Source organism: Phyllostomus discolor, chromosome 12 (genome assembly GCF_004126475.2).
Source record: "Phyllostomus discolor isolate MPI-MPIP mPhyDis1 chromosome 12, mPhyDis1.pri.v3, whole genome shotgun sequence".
NCBI classification, from domain to species: domain Eukaryota; kingdom Metazoa; phylum Chordata; class Mammalia; order Chiroptera; family Phyllostomidae; genus Phyllostomus; species Phyllostomus discolor.
Genome location: NC_040914.2, coordinates 12,842,365 through 12,856,889, shown reverse-complemented (window position 1 = coordinate 12,856,889; position 14,525 = coordinate 12,842,365). Strand labels below are relative to the sequence as shown.

Genomic DNA, 14,525 nt, shown 5'->3' with positions numbered 1-14,525 from the left:
TACTTGGGTTTGACTGAGGGGGGGTTTGCACAGCCCTTTTGCAGAGAGGACCACACGGCTGTGGCAAGAGAACAAGAGCCATGTGGTTTTGCCAGATTGGGGACCCCCACAACTTTAGTAGGGGGAACCACCACCCGTCATTAGCAGAGATTCCGGCAACACAGCTGATGGCACTGGGAACCGGGGGAGGCCTACAGGCCGAGAGAGATTACTGGGAAGAACTGGGTGCTGCCTGAGCCGTGGACTTCTATTTCTTTTCCTGAGATATGGTACCCCAGACTGGACAAAGGGGGAAGGAAGGACTGGGTGTGTTTGTGGGTGTTTTAAGGGACTTTGGGATTTTGATGAAGACATTAGGTCACTACTTTAAGTTTGTATAGCATTTAATAAACATTTCCTTTCATTTTCATGAATCTCTGGTACTGAAAGGTGTCTTTCCTATAAGGTGCCAGAAATAACAAACTTAGGGATTCCTTTTGGTAATAGTATATCAGCCCCCTTTTGGCCCCCCATTGTGATCGGTAACACTACCATGAAAACAAATGGAATTCATTCATCTGATGTTGCAGCTAGGCAGGCAGTATTAAACAGCCAAATTATTTTGACCTAAGAATGTTTATTGCTTCCTATTAAATCAATGAAAGATTCTCTTTTACAGTGCTAGTGGACCACTGCAGTAAAAGGAAAGGGGGTCTGACAGCTAATGGTGCAACTTGGAACCAGACAAATATACATGGTGTTAAACAGAAACCAGTCTTACTGTAACAGGGTGCAGCTAAGAGGGGAGCCCCAAATAGGGATCTGTAATAGGGTCCAGAAGAGCTTAGAGATAATTGGCTCCACACCGCAGGGCCACAACTGCCCAGAATGCTGGCAGCTGTGGCCAATTGTGAGAGGAGCTGGAAATGGGGCTGCAGAGGAAGATTAGCACTGGGATTTAAATGGAGGCACAGCAGCCATTGGGCATCTCTTTTGGGGATCACACGTCTGTTTAGGACCACATGGCTTTGTTGTCTTGGTTGGGACCATGAGGTCTAGGTGAGAGTCAGGACCACGAGGCTTTGGAAGTGTTCCTTTTTTGCCATGTGGAGGGTGCTGGGAGGACTGGGTGCATTTGTGGGGAACTTGAGTTCATGTTATTTCAAATGAATAATAAATTCCTTTTCTTTTCACTGATCTCTGGCATTGAGAGAAGTCTTTCCTCTGGTGATGGAAATAAGGAACCTGGGGGTTGCATTTCAGGTAATAATATATTGCCTTGGCTGCCCTTGCCCCCTCTCCTTTTGTACTATAACATTACCTGAAGGGACTCAATCATTGATACTTTATCAAGTACATGAGCTAAGACGTTGGGTTTTTAAAACTCTGATTCCATGAAGTAAACAAAATTACCAGAAGCCTCTTACTGTAGCTCATAAAGTCTGTAGCAGATTTTCTATCTGTCCAAATATGACACTGGAAAATCATTCAACTAGGCCCATATACATTTCCCACTTTCTTCATATCCACTTAAAATATGATAATTAAATTCTATTTAAATACCACCCTCTCAAGAATACAAATGTGTCTCACAAACTAGTCCCCAAATAAACCTAAGGTTACAGCTTCCAAGTGTACAACTAGCAGAAATCTGATTTATATTGACTAATAATTAGTAACAGGTGGTTCATAGTAAATAAGAACCAATCACATGCTCATATTTTTAAGAGTGTTTGGGCCTATAGTATTCCCTCACACTGTAAGTAAATGTTATACAAGATGCAAAATACAGAGAAATGTTACAGAAAATCTTAGATCATCATAGCTTACAGGTTAGAAATGATCCAGAGTGTTTGTCTAATAAAGGCCTGTAGGGCAGACTGCCTCCCATTTACCTGCTTTTCTCTTTTGAGGTCATTCAGCTTTGACTTCCATCCAAGGTTAAAGCTTTTCTGCATCACCGATGGTTTATTGTTCAGCAAGACAAACACTGACTGTAAGACTTCCTAAAAATCCCTTGCTAACATTCGAGACAATATTGACTAACTGAAAGATCAACCATCAAAGCATTATTTAGGTTGATTTATTACCAAAGCAGTGTGGACAAAAAAAGGGGCCGTATCCTAAACCTGGCAAGCTCAGGGAAGGCCTGGATGGCAGGATGTAAAACACATAAACTTAAGCAGCCACAGAGGATGGTCTGAAATTAAAACTCTCAACCAAAGTGAGTTGTGGTGGGTGGTCATGTCCTAGGCTGGTATCTTTCCTGACAAAGGTCAATCTTTACCTCAACTTAGAGTGTCCATTATCTTTTTGCCTTAAACATAGCATACCTTTAACATGTCAGGGTAGTTTTCTGTTTTCTGGACACCTCACTGCACCAGAACAGAGACAACATACATTCTCATTACTATCACTATTGTGTTCATTGTTAACTGCTGACTTTCCTATACAAACCAACCACAAAATTGTGTCTATTACTTTTAATCTTTAACAATCTCAGGGATCCCTGCACTTTTCTTTGTCTAACATCTCTAATCTATTGCTAGTGGATTTCATATAACCCCTCAGGCCCTGATATTTGAAGGTACTGTATGAACTGAGGGGCAAATTGCCATTCTTCAGAACATTTTCTCAGTCCATTGTGATTTTGCTTCCTGCAAGTATTATCATGTTTGGCTCAAAAAGACTATTAAATATATTTTTTTCAGGTTGAAACATTTCTTAAGTTCACAGGTGAAAATTCCAAACTTCTTGTCAGAACTTGGTCTTTCTGGTGACCTGCCCTCACTCTGCAACTATCCAGAGGCCAGCCAGGAGATGTGTCATCACAAGAAAAGTCCATTCAACACCCACATCACTTACAAAATTCCAGGGGTTTTAAATGTCCTATTCTAAAATCCAAGAAAGAAGACCAAATGTATTTTTATGACATCACATGAGAGAAGTTACACTTATCAAGGTGGGGTCCCTCACCCAGAGTCATACAGCCTTCAGGTGGGTTCAGAAATGTCATGTGACATTTGGCATACATCCTTCATTGTATTAGGTTTCCTTTTATATCAGAGGGACTAACACTTAAACACTACATTTCCCCTACTCCTACTGATTGACAATCCATATGTGAATTAAATGCAGTTTTTGAGGTGCACTGGTTCATAATTTAGAAGGTGGAGCTGAGATAGAACCATTATTTCTGCCCCTGTGTTGACTGATGTGTGGGTTGTGGCAGACATGGTTTCATGTGAAGAAGCAGGTGTTTCTTTACCTCTGGGTGGTGCTCTTGCCATGGGATCTTGAAACCAGACTTCCATGGGCAATTCCCTAACATCTATTTCTCTAGCTACTCATTTGTTTTATAAATAGTAATTTTTTGCCTTCTAGAATTTTCTGCATTCGTGTTCATGGCAGGTTTACTTGGAAGAGCCCAAAATTGGAAACAACACAAGTGTCCTTAAAGGGGAAATAAATAATCAAAATTAATGCATCCTTAGAATAACAGATAACTAGACTTTGAAAAGAAAGAGCTATGTCAAAATAATCTTGTTGAGTCAAGAAGCCAACCTCAGCCTAAAATTACATACTTCATGATAAAAATTTTGGAAAATCCTGAAAATGTATATGCATTCATAATAGAAGAAGCTGATGGGAGTTTTAGTAACATTAGAAAATGAGGTATAGAAATGAAGAATAAAGAGATCTCTTTAATAATAAGGGACATGGTCTTTACATTAATTGTAACACATTACCTCATGCATGCATCAGGAAAAGTATCATAAATTGTATGCTTTCAATATGTTAAGCTTATTATATTCAACTGTAATTCAAAAATATGTTAAAATTATATATACCCATGAAACATTGTCTTAAGTATAATTCAATAGAAAGTACAAAATTAAAACAAAACCAACTGCAATATGATGTCTTCCTGCCCATCTTTCTCCTTGTGCAACAGGGTGTGGCAGAATTACTCTGCAGGCTAAATACTTTCTGGGGCACAGCTGACCCCAACAGAGCATCACCCACAGCCCAGCAGATCCCAACCTCAAAAATATCAATCATTACATATTCTTCCTAACTCTTCAAGCTCCTCATCCAGGAGAGCAGACTCTCTGCTCCTCCATCTAGCCAAATATCAGCCCACCAAAGGTCACTCCTTTGCAGACATCTTTTTTTTTCTTAACAACCTCTGTTCCTCAATTTGTTCCTCTGTTTCATAAATTCTTCAGATGTCAGCAAAGAGGACACTTTTTCAAAAGTGCTCCCTATGATCCCCAAAACTACTAAGATTCAAGTACATGCTGTGTTGTACCTGAAGTATTTGTTCATGTCCCTTCACTGAATTACAACTAATCCCCTAGAGCCATGATATATCTGAGACCCTTTCTCTGTTACAAGGCAAACTTGATAAGCACAAGGCCCACATATGTTGTATTCTCCTTGGAGTTTCCAGGGCCCAGGCAAGAGCCTGACTCATCACAGAAGCTCTGTAATGCTCATTAAATTGATAAGGGGAAGTCCACAATGGAAGGCTATCACTCTGTGTGACTTTTGCAGTCAAATTATGTTTCCACAGACACAAAGGCATTGGTGTGAATATGACAGGAAACCATTGCCTGCTTGGGGACATCCTAGGTTCAGGTTTTTACTTCTCATACAGTTCAAAGGAAGGACAGGATCCTCCTAACAGTGAGGGTTGGACTCTGTTGTATTCCCCTTAAAATCACAGCCCTCCACAGACCCACCTTGTGAGTTATGTCTCATCACCCAAGACCTCTGTTCTTCCTGTTCTCACAGACACCCGATCTGACAGAAACTCTGGATCCTCAGTCCTTGGTAGGGTTACTATGAGGGGGGAAAGGGCATACCATGAGCTTATAGGAATCAGGTTTGACTTTTCATTATTTTACATAACTTCCTTTATGTTATCTGGTCCCCCGCACACCTTCTCTGGGTCCTGTAAATGTGAATTTTCCTGTAACCACCAATGTAAAAAATGCATGTTTCTCTATTGGGGATTTTTTTTCGAAATTCTAGAGATTTTCCTGCTATGTTTTCTCTCACCTACTAAGGGAGATTATGCAACTATTTTCAACTTCTGCTTTGATTATAATGAATAAAATATGCTGCAAAAAATCCTTTCTTCATGGGATTTGAAACCTACATGCCCAGCACATGTTATCATTATGGCTCAGGTAATCTCATTAAATTGTTCTAAAGGTGTGGACTTCTTTATATTTTGACAGGGCCTGGGAGCACTTCCTCCCTCAGGCGTTTCTTTGCTGCCCCTCATGTCTGGCATCATCCATGGGAATCTAGTGAACACAAGAGCCAACCAAGCAGAACTCAGATATTGTTCCAATAGACAGAGAGCACAAGGAGAGGTTCAACAAACACATGTTGAGAGGGTGGTGTACATTAAGCTGATTCCTGAGAACCAGGAATCCCACAGGCAACTGACATTTCACCAAAGGCTTTTCTTGCTGGGACACGCAGGACATCTCCCACTTCACACCCAAAATCTTCACATCTGACTGAGAGTTCTTGTTTTAAGTCTGTGTCCCTAGAAGCAAAATCCAGTGTAGTGACATCCTGAGGTATAAGAAGGGTCCCCACTGAAATTTTCACAAGTCTGACCCTTTTCACTGCCAGATTCATCTCTGTGACATTCCCGCTGGGAGGAAATAAAAGTTTCTCAGGGCATTTGAGAACATAGGGAGGACCCTGTGCCCAGCTGGGTTTCTGTGTCACAAACAGAAATATTACAGATATTTGCAGGATACCAGAGGCCTTCTGTGTGGTGCTGACAGAGCAAAGACCAAAACACAGCAGTGTCCAATGCTGGTATGAGTGGGTCACTGTTTCAGGGATACGTGTTCCCCATCAGCCTTGCTAATGCAAGTGTACACTACAGCTCAGTGGGATCAACCTCCCCTGAGAGCTTGTCAGATGCAGAGTCTCTGACCCACTGTAGCCTGGTCAGACTTGGCAGTTTAATGGGATCTGAAGATATCCCCTCTGCACAGGAGAGCAATAGAAGTGATTCTACTCTCCCATGAAGGGTTCTCATCTTGATTGGGCAACCAAATTAGCTGGACAGCGGCTGAAGCCATATTTTTAAGGTATCACCTGGGCATTGCAACATTTATAATGTCTCACAGATGATACAGTGCCCAGCAGGGGTGATATTCCTGTTTTAGGTTTTTCTAACTTAGCTCAAGAACACCTGCTCTATAGGGAAAAGTCAAGTGTGAAAGAGAGAGACTGTGAGAAAGACTACTGGGCACCAGGCAGGAAGGTGTGTGGAAACCCTGAGAGCCATACACCTCATGCTTGTGCTTTTCCTAACACAGCATGATGGTATGTTTGTGTGTGTGTGCGTGTTTATATGCATGGGTGCCTGTAGGTGCCTGTATGCTTTTGAGAAGCCTCAGGAGTCCTCGAGGAGACAAAATGTAGGGATCAGCACTGGTCAGAAGGGACAAGAGTGGAAAAAACTGAAAGTGGGTCATTGGAGTGTCCTGTGTGCCAACCCTGCCCCCAGCCTGCATGACAAGAGTAGTAAACATGCCCCAGAATAAAGCTCAGCTTACAGATAGGACACACAGCACATTGCACCATTCTGGACAGAGGTGCCTGTGAGCCTGGCAGAACCTCAGGCTTTTCTGAAAGACACAGCCACAGAGGAGGCAGCAGACACCATGGGATCCCATTCAGTCTCTATGCACAGAGGACTTCTCCACTGGCAAGAGCTCCTGCTTGTTGGTAAGTGGGAGACAATTCCTTGGGATAGACTAAGGATATGACACAGAGATTGGCTAGGATCTGCTGGAGAGACCAGTGCTCTGACAAAAGAGGGAAGTCTTCTGTTTGGAGCTGAGTGTAAAGGACAAAGGGGAAGAGTAGGATAAGAAAGGAAGCTCATCAACAGGAAAATCTCATAATCTGGAAGTGGTGGGAGGCAGGAAAACCTGGATTGCTGTTCATTACCTGTTTAGTGCATCACTGAGCATTGGATTATGAAAACTGGTAATAATAACAATGATTTATGTCAGAAAACAGCAGAAAAAACTCATCCAGGGGCTAGGCATTGTCTTTACCACAAACCTCAGAAATCAGTAAATGCCTCCCGTGATTTAGAGGACCCTAGGAAAACTCATTCATTCATCCCAATGTATTTCTAGGCGGTTAGAGTCACTGTTGGTACTAAGTCTGAGAGGCCCTGCACTCATCAAGTCCATGTTCTGTGGAGGAGAGAGTGACAAGGAAAGGTCCAAATGTGAGGTCAGGAACCCACAATAGCCATGGGGAAAAAAAAAAAACAAAAACAGCAACAAACAAACTAACAAACAAAAAAAGGATGTCAGAAAGTGAAGGCCGAGAATCTTTAGAGAAGGTGGTCAGCAAAGGTGTCTTTCAAAAATGCTCCTGAGTGTCAGAAGGGGTCTGAGTATAGTGAAGGGGTGACTAAATCAAAACCTTAGAGAAGAGTACTTGAAACAGAAAAAGTAACAATTTCAGAGGTGCTAGAAGTTACTTTTAGAAGTAATGGGGGCCATGCTGTTGACCTTGACCATGGGAGACACACACTCTTATGCAGACCAAGGCTGAGAGATAGAGACCTGCTCAGGATTCAGGGCCCTATCTTTCCAACCCAATATGAAGATACAAATATTGATCAATTTCTTTTTCCTATTTTCTAGTCTCACTCTTAAACTTCTGGTGCTTGCCCACCACAGCCCAACAGGATATGTGGTTGAAAAATGCTGCTGAAGGGGAGAATGTGCACTTACGTATCCAAAACAAACATCGTGATGCAATACACATCTTATGGTACAGAGGTGAAGTCCTGGACAACAAACGTATAATTGCATTTCTCACACAAACCGCAAGTTACCATATAAGTGGTCCATCCACTGGACGAGTAACAATAAACCGTGATGGGTCTTTGCTGTTAAAGAAGGTCACCAAGAGAGATGCAGGAATCTACACCGTAGCAGTGGAAAAAGAAAATTCCCAAACATTAATAGGATATGTGAAGCTAAGTGTATACCGTGAGTGATTTTTCTCTGACCTCTAGTTTTTTTGGGGGGTGAACTCTACTTCAAACACAGAACTGATAATTCTTGACTCTTCCTCCATTGCCCTCTGCGTTTTTTTTTTTTTTTTTTTCAGGCCGGATTTTGGCATCTATTACAGAATACAGAGTGTAGACAAAATTCTTAAGATCTCAGTTCCCTTCCCAATTTGCAGCCCTGCAGACAGTCACGACAGACAGAAGGGTCATCCTGATGAAACTCAGCAGAGGGAAAGCAGTCTCAGTTCAGCCCCCTGAGCATGTTCCTATGAACTTGACCTGAGGCTGACCATGCTATACTAAGTCAGATCGTGGTCTGAGTGGCCTCTTGATATTCATACAGAGCTCAGCTCAATAACCCGTTCCCAGAACGCTGTGCCAGGGCTCTTGACTCCAGGAACCCTGGGGAGCTTCTTCCAGGTTGTGTTTGGAGTCCTTAAAAGGACCAAGAGTGTAACAGTTTAATGGATGCCTTAGTCACAAGGCTCCTGAGCCTATCACCAGTTTTGGTTGAAGCCCAAGAGTCACATCTTGGCAGAAATGGAGTTTCGTGTCACCTGAGTCTGTGTGTTGATAGCACAGTTAGACAATGTCTGTGGATATAGCTGACTGTTCTGTGGGGCTTAGGAAGGTTCAGAAAAAGGTCAGCATCTCCAGAAGGAAACTGAGGAAAAAAGGTGTTCCCGTAAAGTCCTCATTCACCAGGGTTCCTTCCACCCAGGGGATTCTCTCTTGGAGTCAATCAGTAAGAAGTGCCTCATTTGAGCAGCTCTTCTATTTCAAGATTTAGGTCAGATCCTTTAATATATTACACTCCCTGCACTGACAACCTGACCACCAAATATTCATTGAGAATAAACTGAGAAACAGGGAGATACTGTCAGTAAACCAGTAACACAATCCATGAGCATCTGATCAGACTCACTTGAGTACTGTCTGTAGTCATAGCCTTGATTTCTCTATCTCAGGGGACATATGAGGGGCTCTTTGGGTTCTTAAACCAATGAATTGGTTCAGATACTTTTTCTCTAGGCTTACTCAGCTCATAAGAATACACATTGTTTTGTGGAGTGAAAAAAATGGAGAAACAATCTATTTTACTCCAGAATCCATTTACCTGCAGTAACAAAGTCACTGTATAGAATACCCAGGCCTCCCCCTCAGGTGGCCCATCCACACCTCCCTGGACTTGCCATCACTTATTTGATTCCCATTGTGGTGCAGTAACATCCAAAAGATATAATGAAAAAAAAAGGACTTTGCCTTTCCATTCCCCACTCTACCCCTGAAACCAGTTTAGAACCAACGTGTAATAAATACCCATTGCTTTTGATATATTAGGAAGAAATAAATTGTGATTGATTGATTGACTGAATGAGTGAATGAATGAATGATCCAAAATTTCTTCAGAGCTGGAACCTGGATTGAGAGTCTTTGGAATGTTCACCATAGGGGACGATCTCTCTGTGCCTCCAGGAACTAAGATCATCATCTCACATCCTTTTCACTTCTCTAATAAAATAGTTATTTTTGCAATTGGTCTTGGGCCCTGGGGTATTAATAATAATTTTCACATACAGAGGAATTTTAAGTTCCTTCCAAATCTACACCTCAAAACCACCTAACACAAATTGCCCCGAGCAGCAGAATTTCAGGAAGTCAATGCTCCCCATTTTCTGTAACTTACAGATTTTGCATTTGCCCAAGTCCTCACCTGCTCTCAGAGAAGAGAGAATGACTTTAATGGTCAAGGGCAGAGCACATGATTCTGCTGCCATAACCAGCTTCTGTCTGTCCCTTTTCCTCTTTCCTAAATCATTTATTGAAATTTGCTCTATTATTTATTGGCTCACTGGCTCATTTCATTCACCTTCACCTGGAAAAACCTGTAGAACCTCTTCCCCCAGAGGCCTGAGTAGTCTACTTACCACTGACTTGCTTCTGGTCCTTATGTGTTATTTCTTCTCCAACCCCAGCCTCCAGGATGCCCTGGGAAATAATGCCTCAAGGAAACACACCTCAGCTGGGCAATAGAAGTCTGTATAGCTAGAAGGGAAGGTTTCTGCTCAGCCAGGCAGTCAGTTGGTGGTCAGTGAAGAACCAGTAGAAGTGCATGGGTATCTCTGACACTCATTCCTAAGTCTGTCCATAACCAAACACTGATAGTAAAATAACACCTGAGGAAGTCTGTATTTCCCCCAGACCTATAGCCAGAGACCATATTTTCACTGAGCATTCAGATTTCCAAATATTGTTTTGTGATACATCAACCTGCCTTATTATTTCAAAGAGTCAAGTTACTGAGAGGTGAGAAGTGTCAACTGTGATTTAAGAAGCTTTTGGAGAAATCAAAGGTACCACACAGGGCCATTTTTCCTCTTATTTGCAGAGTAAAGTTAACCCCACCCAATATTGCACGCAACAGATTTGACCTTGAGAGATTTGATTTTTCACTTTATTTAATAATAGTGGTGTTGAGCATCTCTTTTTTATGACAGTTGTCCATTTGTATATATTCTCTGGAGAAAATTCTAATCAAGTGCTTTGTCACTTTATAAATCAGATTATTCATTTTGTTCTTGTTGTAGAGTTGTAGATCTTTTGTATATTCTAGACATTAAGCTTTTATTGTCCATTGCATTTTCAAAATACTTTCTCCATTTCATAGGTCACCTTTCAATCTGTTGTGCTTTTTGATGAAGAGAATTTTTCATTTTGTCAAAATCCAAACTGTCTCTTTTTGTCAGTATTCTTAGTGTCATATTCATAAAATAATTGCCAATTTAATGTCATAATGTTTATTTCTATACTTTTTCTAAGCATTTTAAACTTTTACATCTAACTTTTACAACTTGATCTATTTTAACCTAATTTGTGTGTATGTTATAGGGTAACAATCCATGTCAAATGTTTTCATGTGGACATTCCTTTCCAATATCAGTGTTAAAACTCTATCTTTTCTCCTTTTAATAGTCTAGGCCTTTTCACTGACACCATTTGATTGTGTCTTTGATGAACAGAAGTTTTCGTGCCAGCATCTCACTGTTTTGGTTCCCTTAGCTCTGCAGTGAGTTTTGAGCTTAGGAAAGTATAGACATTGTACTGCATTCTTTTTTAAACACCATTTCAATATAACCCCAACAATTGGGGTTCATTGAATTTCCTTATGAAATGTAGGGTAGGTTTTTCTATTTCTACAAGGAAGACCTTGAGGTTTTGATACTGATTGTGTCAAATATGTAGGTAGTTTGGGGTCTTACAATAAATTAGCATGCATGTTTTTCCATTTATTTGTGCCTAATTTCTTTCAAAAATGTTTGGTAGTTTTCAGTGTATACAATTTCTACCTTATTAATTAAGTTTATTCCTTTGAATTCTAGTATTTTAATGCTATAGATAATTAAACATATTTTTAATTTTGTTTTGTAATTTTTTATTGTTGTTGCAAGAAAAGAAAGTGATCTTAAATGTTGATTTTGTCTCCTGCAACTTTGTTTTATTTATTAGTTCTAAGTGTGTGTTTATGTTTGTGTGTCAGAAACTTTACAGTTTTCTATATATAAGATTATCTTATCTTTTCAAAAAGCATTTTTTTTATTTTTCACCAATTTGAATACAACTTGTTTCATCTTCTTGAAAAAATGTGGTTGTCAAAATTTCCAATACTCTGTTGAATATATGGAATTATAGCATCTATTATTTGTTCATGATATTACTAAATTTTTTTTAGTGTTTCCATGGAATATTATGTTATCTCTGGACTTTCAGGTATGGCCTTTATTATAGTATATAGTTTTCTTCTATTCCTACAGTCAGTATTCTTTGTTAAAACCATATTCACTTCCCTCTAGAGATTAATTTCTACATGACATTGAATCAGTAGACCATGAAATAAAATCTTGTCCAGACTTAAAAGTATTTTAGACACAAATCCTTCAGGTCTACAGTCATGAAGACTGCATTGGGCCATATTTTTCCTAGCAAATTATTTAACAAAAGCTAAATGATTTTCCTTACTGTAAACTTCCCTCAGCTGTAGGGATGTACAAAGTTGGTAAGCCTGCTTTCACAAACACACATAAAATTTTACATAAGTACTAGGATGCATTTTGAAGTGAAAAAAGTTCTAGAAAAAGATCAAGAAAAGCTCATGAGAGGAAAATTGCACCTGATGATGAGGTTATAGGACACATGGGCTGGGAAGGGGTTCTGTGTGCTGTGAAGACACAGATGTCTGCAAGAACAGTTAAGGAATCACCCAAAACTTACGTAGGGTCATAGAGGAGGTACAGCTCTCTCTTTACATATTGTCACCTGAATATACACAATTGTTCTTCTGCAAATGTCAGAACCTTACTCTGGTGGCCTCTACATAGCTCACTGTGGACTGTGAGTGAATGAGATCTCTGAGGAAGCAGCATGGCTCCATGGCCCAAGCCCATTCTCAATGAGTCACATTCTCTGTTTCTTCACAGGGCATGTGAGAAAGCCCACCCTCCGAATCAGCAACACCACAGCCACAGAGGATAAGGATGCTGTGGTCTTTACCTGCTACTCAAATGCGCACACCATCCAGTGGTTGTTCAATGGCACAGAACTGCAGCCCACAGAGCGAATGAAGCTGTCCCAGGACCACAGAAGCCTCACCATAGACCCAGTCAAGAGGGAAGATGCTGGAAATTACCAGTGTGAAGCCTCCAACCCCATCAGTTCTGTTGCAAGTGTGGCTCTTGAGCTGAATGTGAAATTTGAGTGACTCTTCTTCCCCTCTTTATGCTGTTATGCTGTTAAATAAAAGGTTTTCTTGCATTATTATAATAGATTTATTCTGAAGGTGAATAGTCCTTAAAATTTTGCATTGAGTCAGCAAACAATTAAAAATCTGAGCTAACATTGACTGAAAGTCACATTTCAGACCAAACCCCACCTCAGTTTGGTCTCATGTGTATCATGTCCACAGTGTAGCTGACACTGTGTCTCTCAGAGGATGAGCAGTGGTCCTGTGATAACCAATGGGGTCAGGTGAAGTGTGTAGAGAAACTGAGCAGTGTGTCTTCTCCATGAAAACAAGTGGAGTCACCGGGACAGTGTTGTTGGGGTCTGTTGTTTCAGAAGGCAGAATGAGTGCTTTGCAGGTAGTTCAGAAGACCAGATCCTACATAGTGACAGAATTTCTTCTGGGCAACCAAGAATCAGTAGGGCCATGGGGCTATCTAGCCAACAGGTGCCTTCCTGAAGCATTTTTATTTCCCATATGTAATCACATTAGCCTAAAGTGAACATCTTAATTTTTCTCCTGAAGCACAATTTCTGTCTGAATCTCTAGACAAAAATATGAACAGGATTGCCAGTTGTATCTGAGTTTTATTTCCTAATAAACAGCTTAAAAGCAATATTCTTAAACTAAAATTTCAGATTGGCAAAATATTGGTTTCCTTACATAAACATAGTTATTCACTTCTGTTTTTCTTTTTTGTTCAACCTTCCAGTGTCTCCCCAGTTCACTCAGAGCAAAGCCAAGGCTCTGGCTAATGGCTTCATTATTTCTGACTTCATGCACTCTCATCTTCTGATCTCTCTGCTCCAATAAGTTCACACCCTCTGTGCTGAGCAAACACATTTGAAATGAACAACAACAAAAAAATTCACCCCAAGTATGCCTTACTTTATTCTAACATACTGTCATACAATGTTGTTGTCACTGCTGTTTTATTATTGAGCTATTGTGTGATTCTCTCACTACCAAGTCAGGACTAAGAGGTCTGAGATTTTGTCTGTTTTCATTCTTGTGATAAGAAAGAAGAGTGTCAGAGAGATGGTGAGCAGAGGGTCATTGTTCTTTGATAAATGAATTAAAAATTACAAATATGATAATGGTCAAAAGGTTAAAATAGAGAGCATTATGACCTCCCAGAAGTCACAGAGCATTCTGAACTAGTGAAGATCTGTTAATTTTTTTTTCATAAAGAAACATCTAATAGAGAATGAGCCCAGGAAAACCTAGAGCCCATGTTGGTGGCAGGAATGAGAATTCCAGGCAGAGGGCATAGCAAGGGCAAAGGCCAGGAGGTAGGAACATTCAGTGAAGAAAATGAATTTTGGTGATTAATTTTGGTGATTCAGTGAGCTAATACGTCTGAGGTACACTATACATAGTCAGTTGTAAAAAATGACCAGTGTTTTAATTATTGCATTCCTATGGGAACCCATTCCATGTCTGCCCATGTAAAAACAACATTATTAGAAAAACAGCATGCTCCCGTCCTGATCACACAAGCAATGAATGTCATCATGCATTGATTCCAGCTGACTGATGTATGTGACCGACAATAAACCACACATATGTAAAGTTTACAATCTGTTGAGTGTCGGCATGCCTACACACTCCACGTGTATCAATTTCACCTAAAATTGTTTTCAGATTCCTTTGAAACCCCTTCCTCTGTTCCCCACCCAGTCCCCAGAGTTT

General features: G+C 40.5%; 1 protein-coding gene across 1 annotated transcript; it reads left to right on the top strand.

The window, feature by feature from the left end:
- Window positions 1–7,809: 7,809 nt before the first annotated feature.
- On the top strand, window positions 7,810–12,817 carry LOC118497656 (carcinoembryonic antigen-related cell adhesion molecule 21-like). Its single transcript, XM_036012781.1, has 3 exons — window positions 7,810–7,820; window positions 7,873–8,033; window positions 12,532–12,817. The coding sequence occupies exons 1-3, from the start codon at window positions 7,810–7,812 to the stop codon at window positions 12,810–12,812; spliced, it is 453 nt and encodes a 150-aa protein (XP_035868674.1). The 3' UTR covers window positions 12,813–12,817.
- Window positions 12,818–14,525: the final 1,708 nt, after the last annotated feature.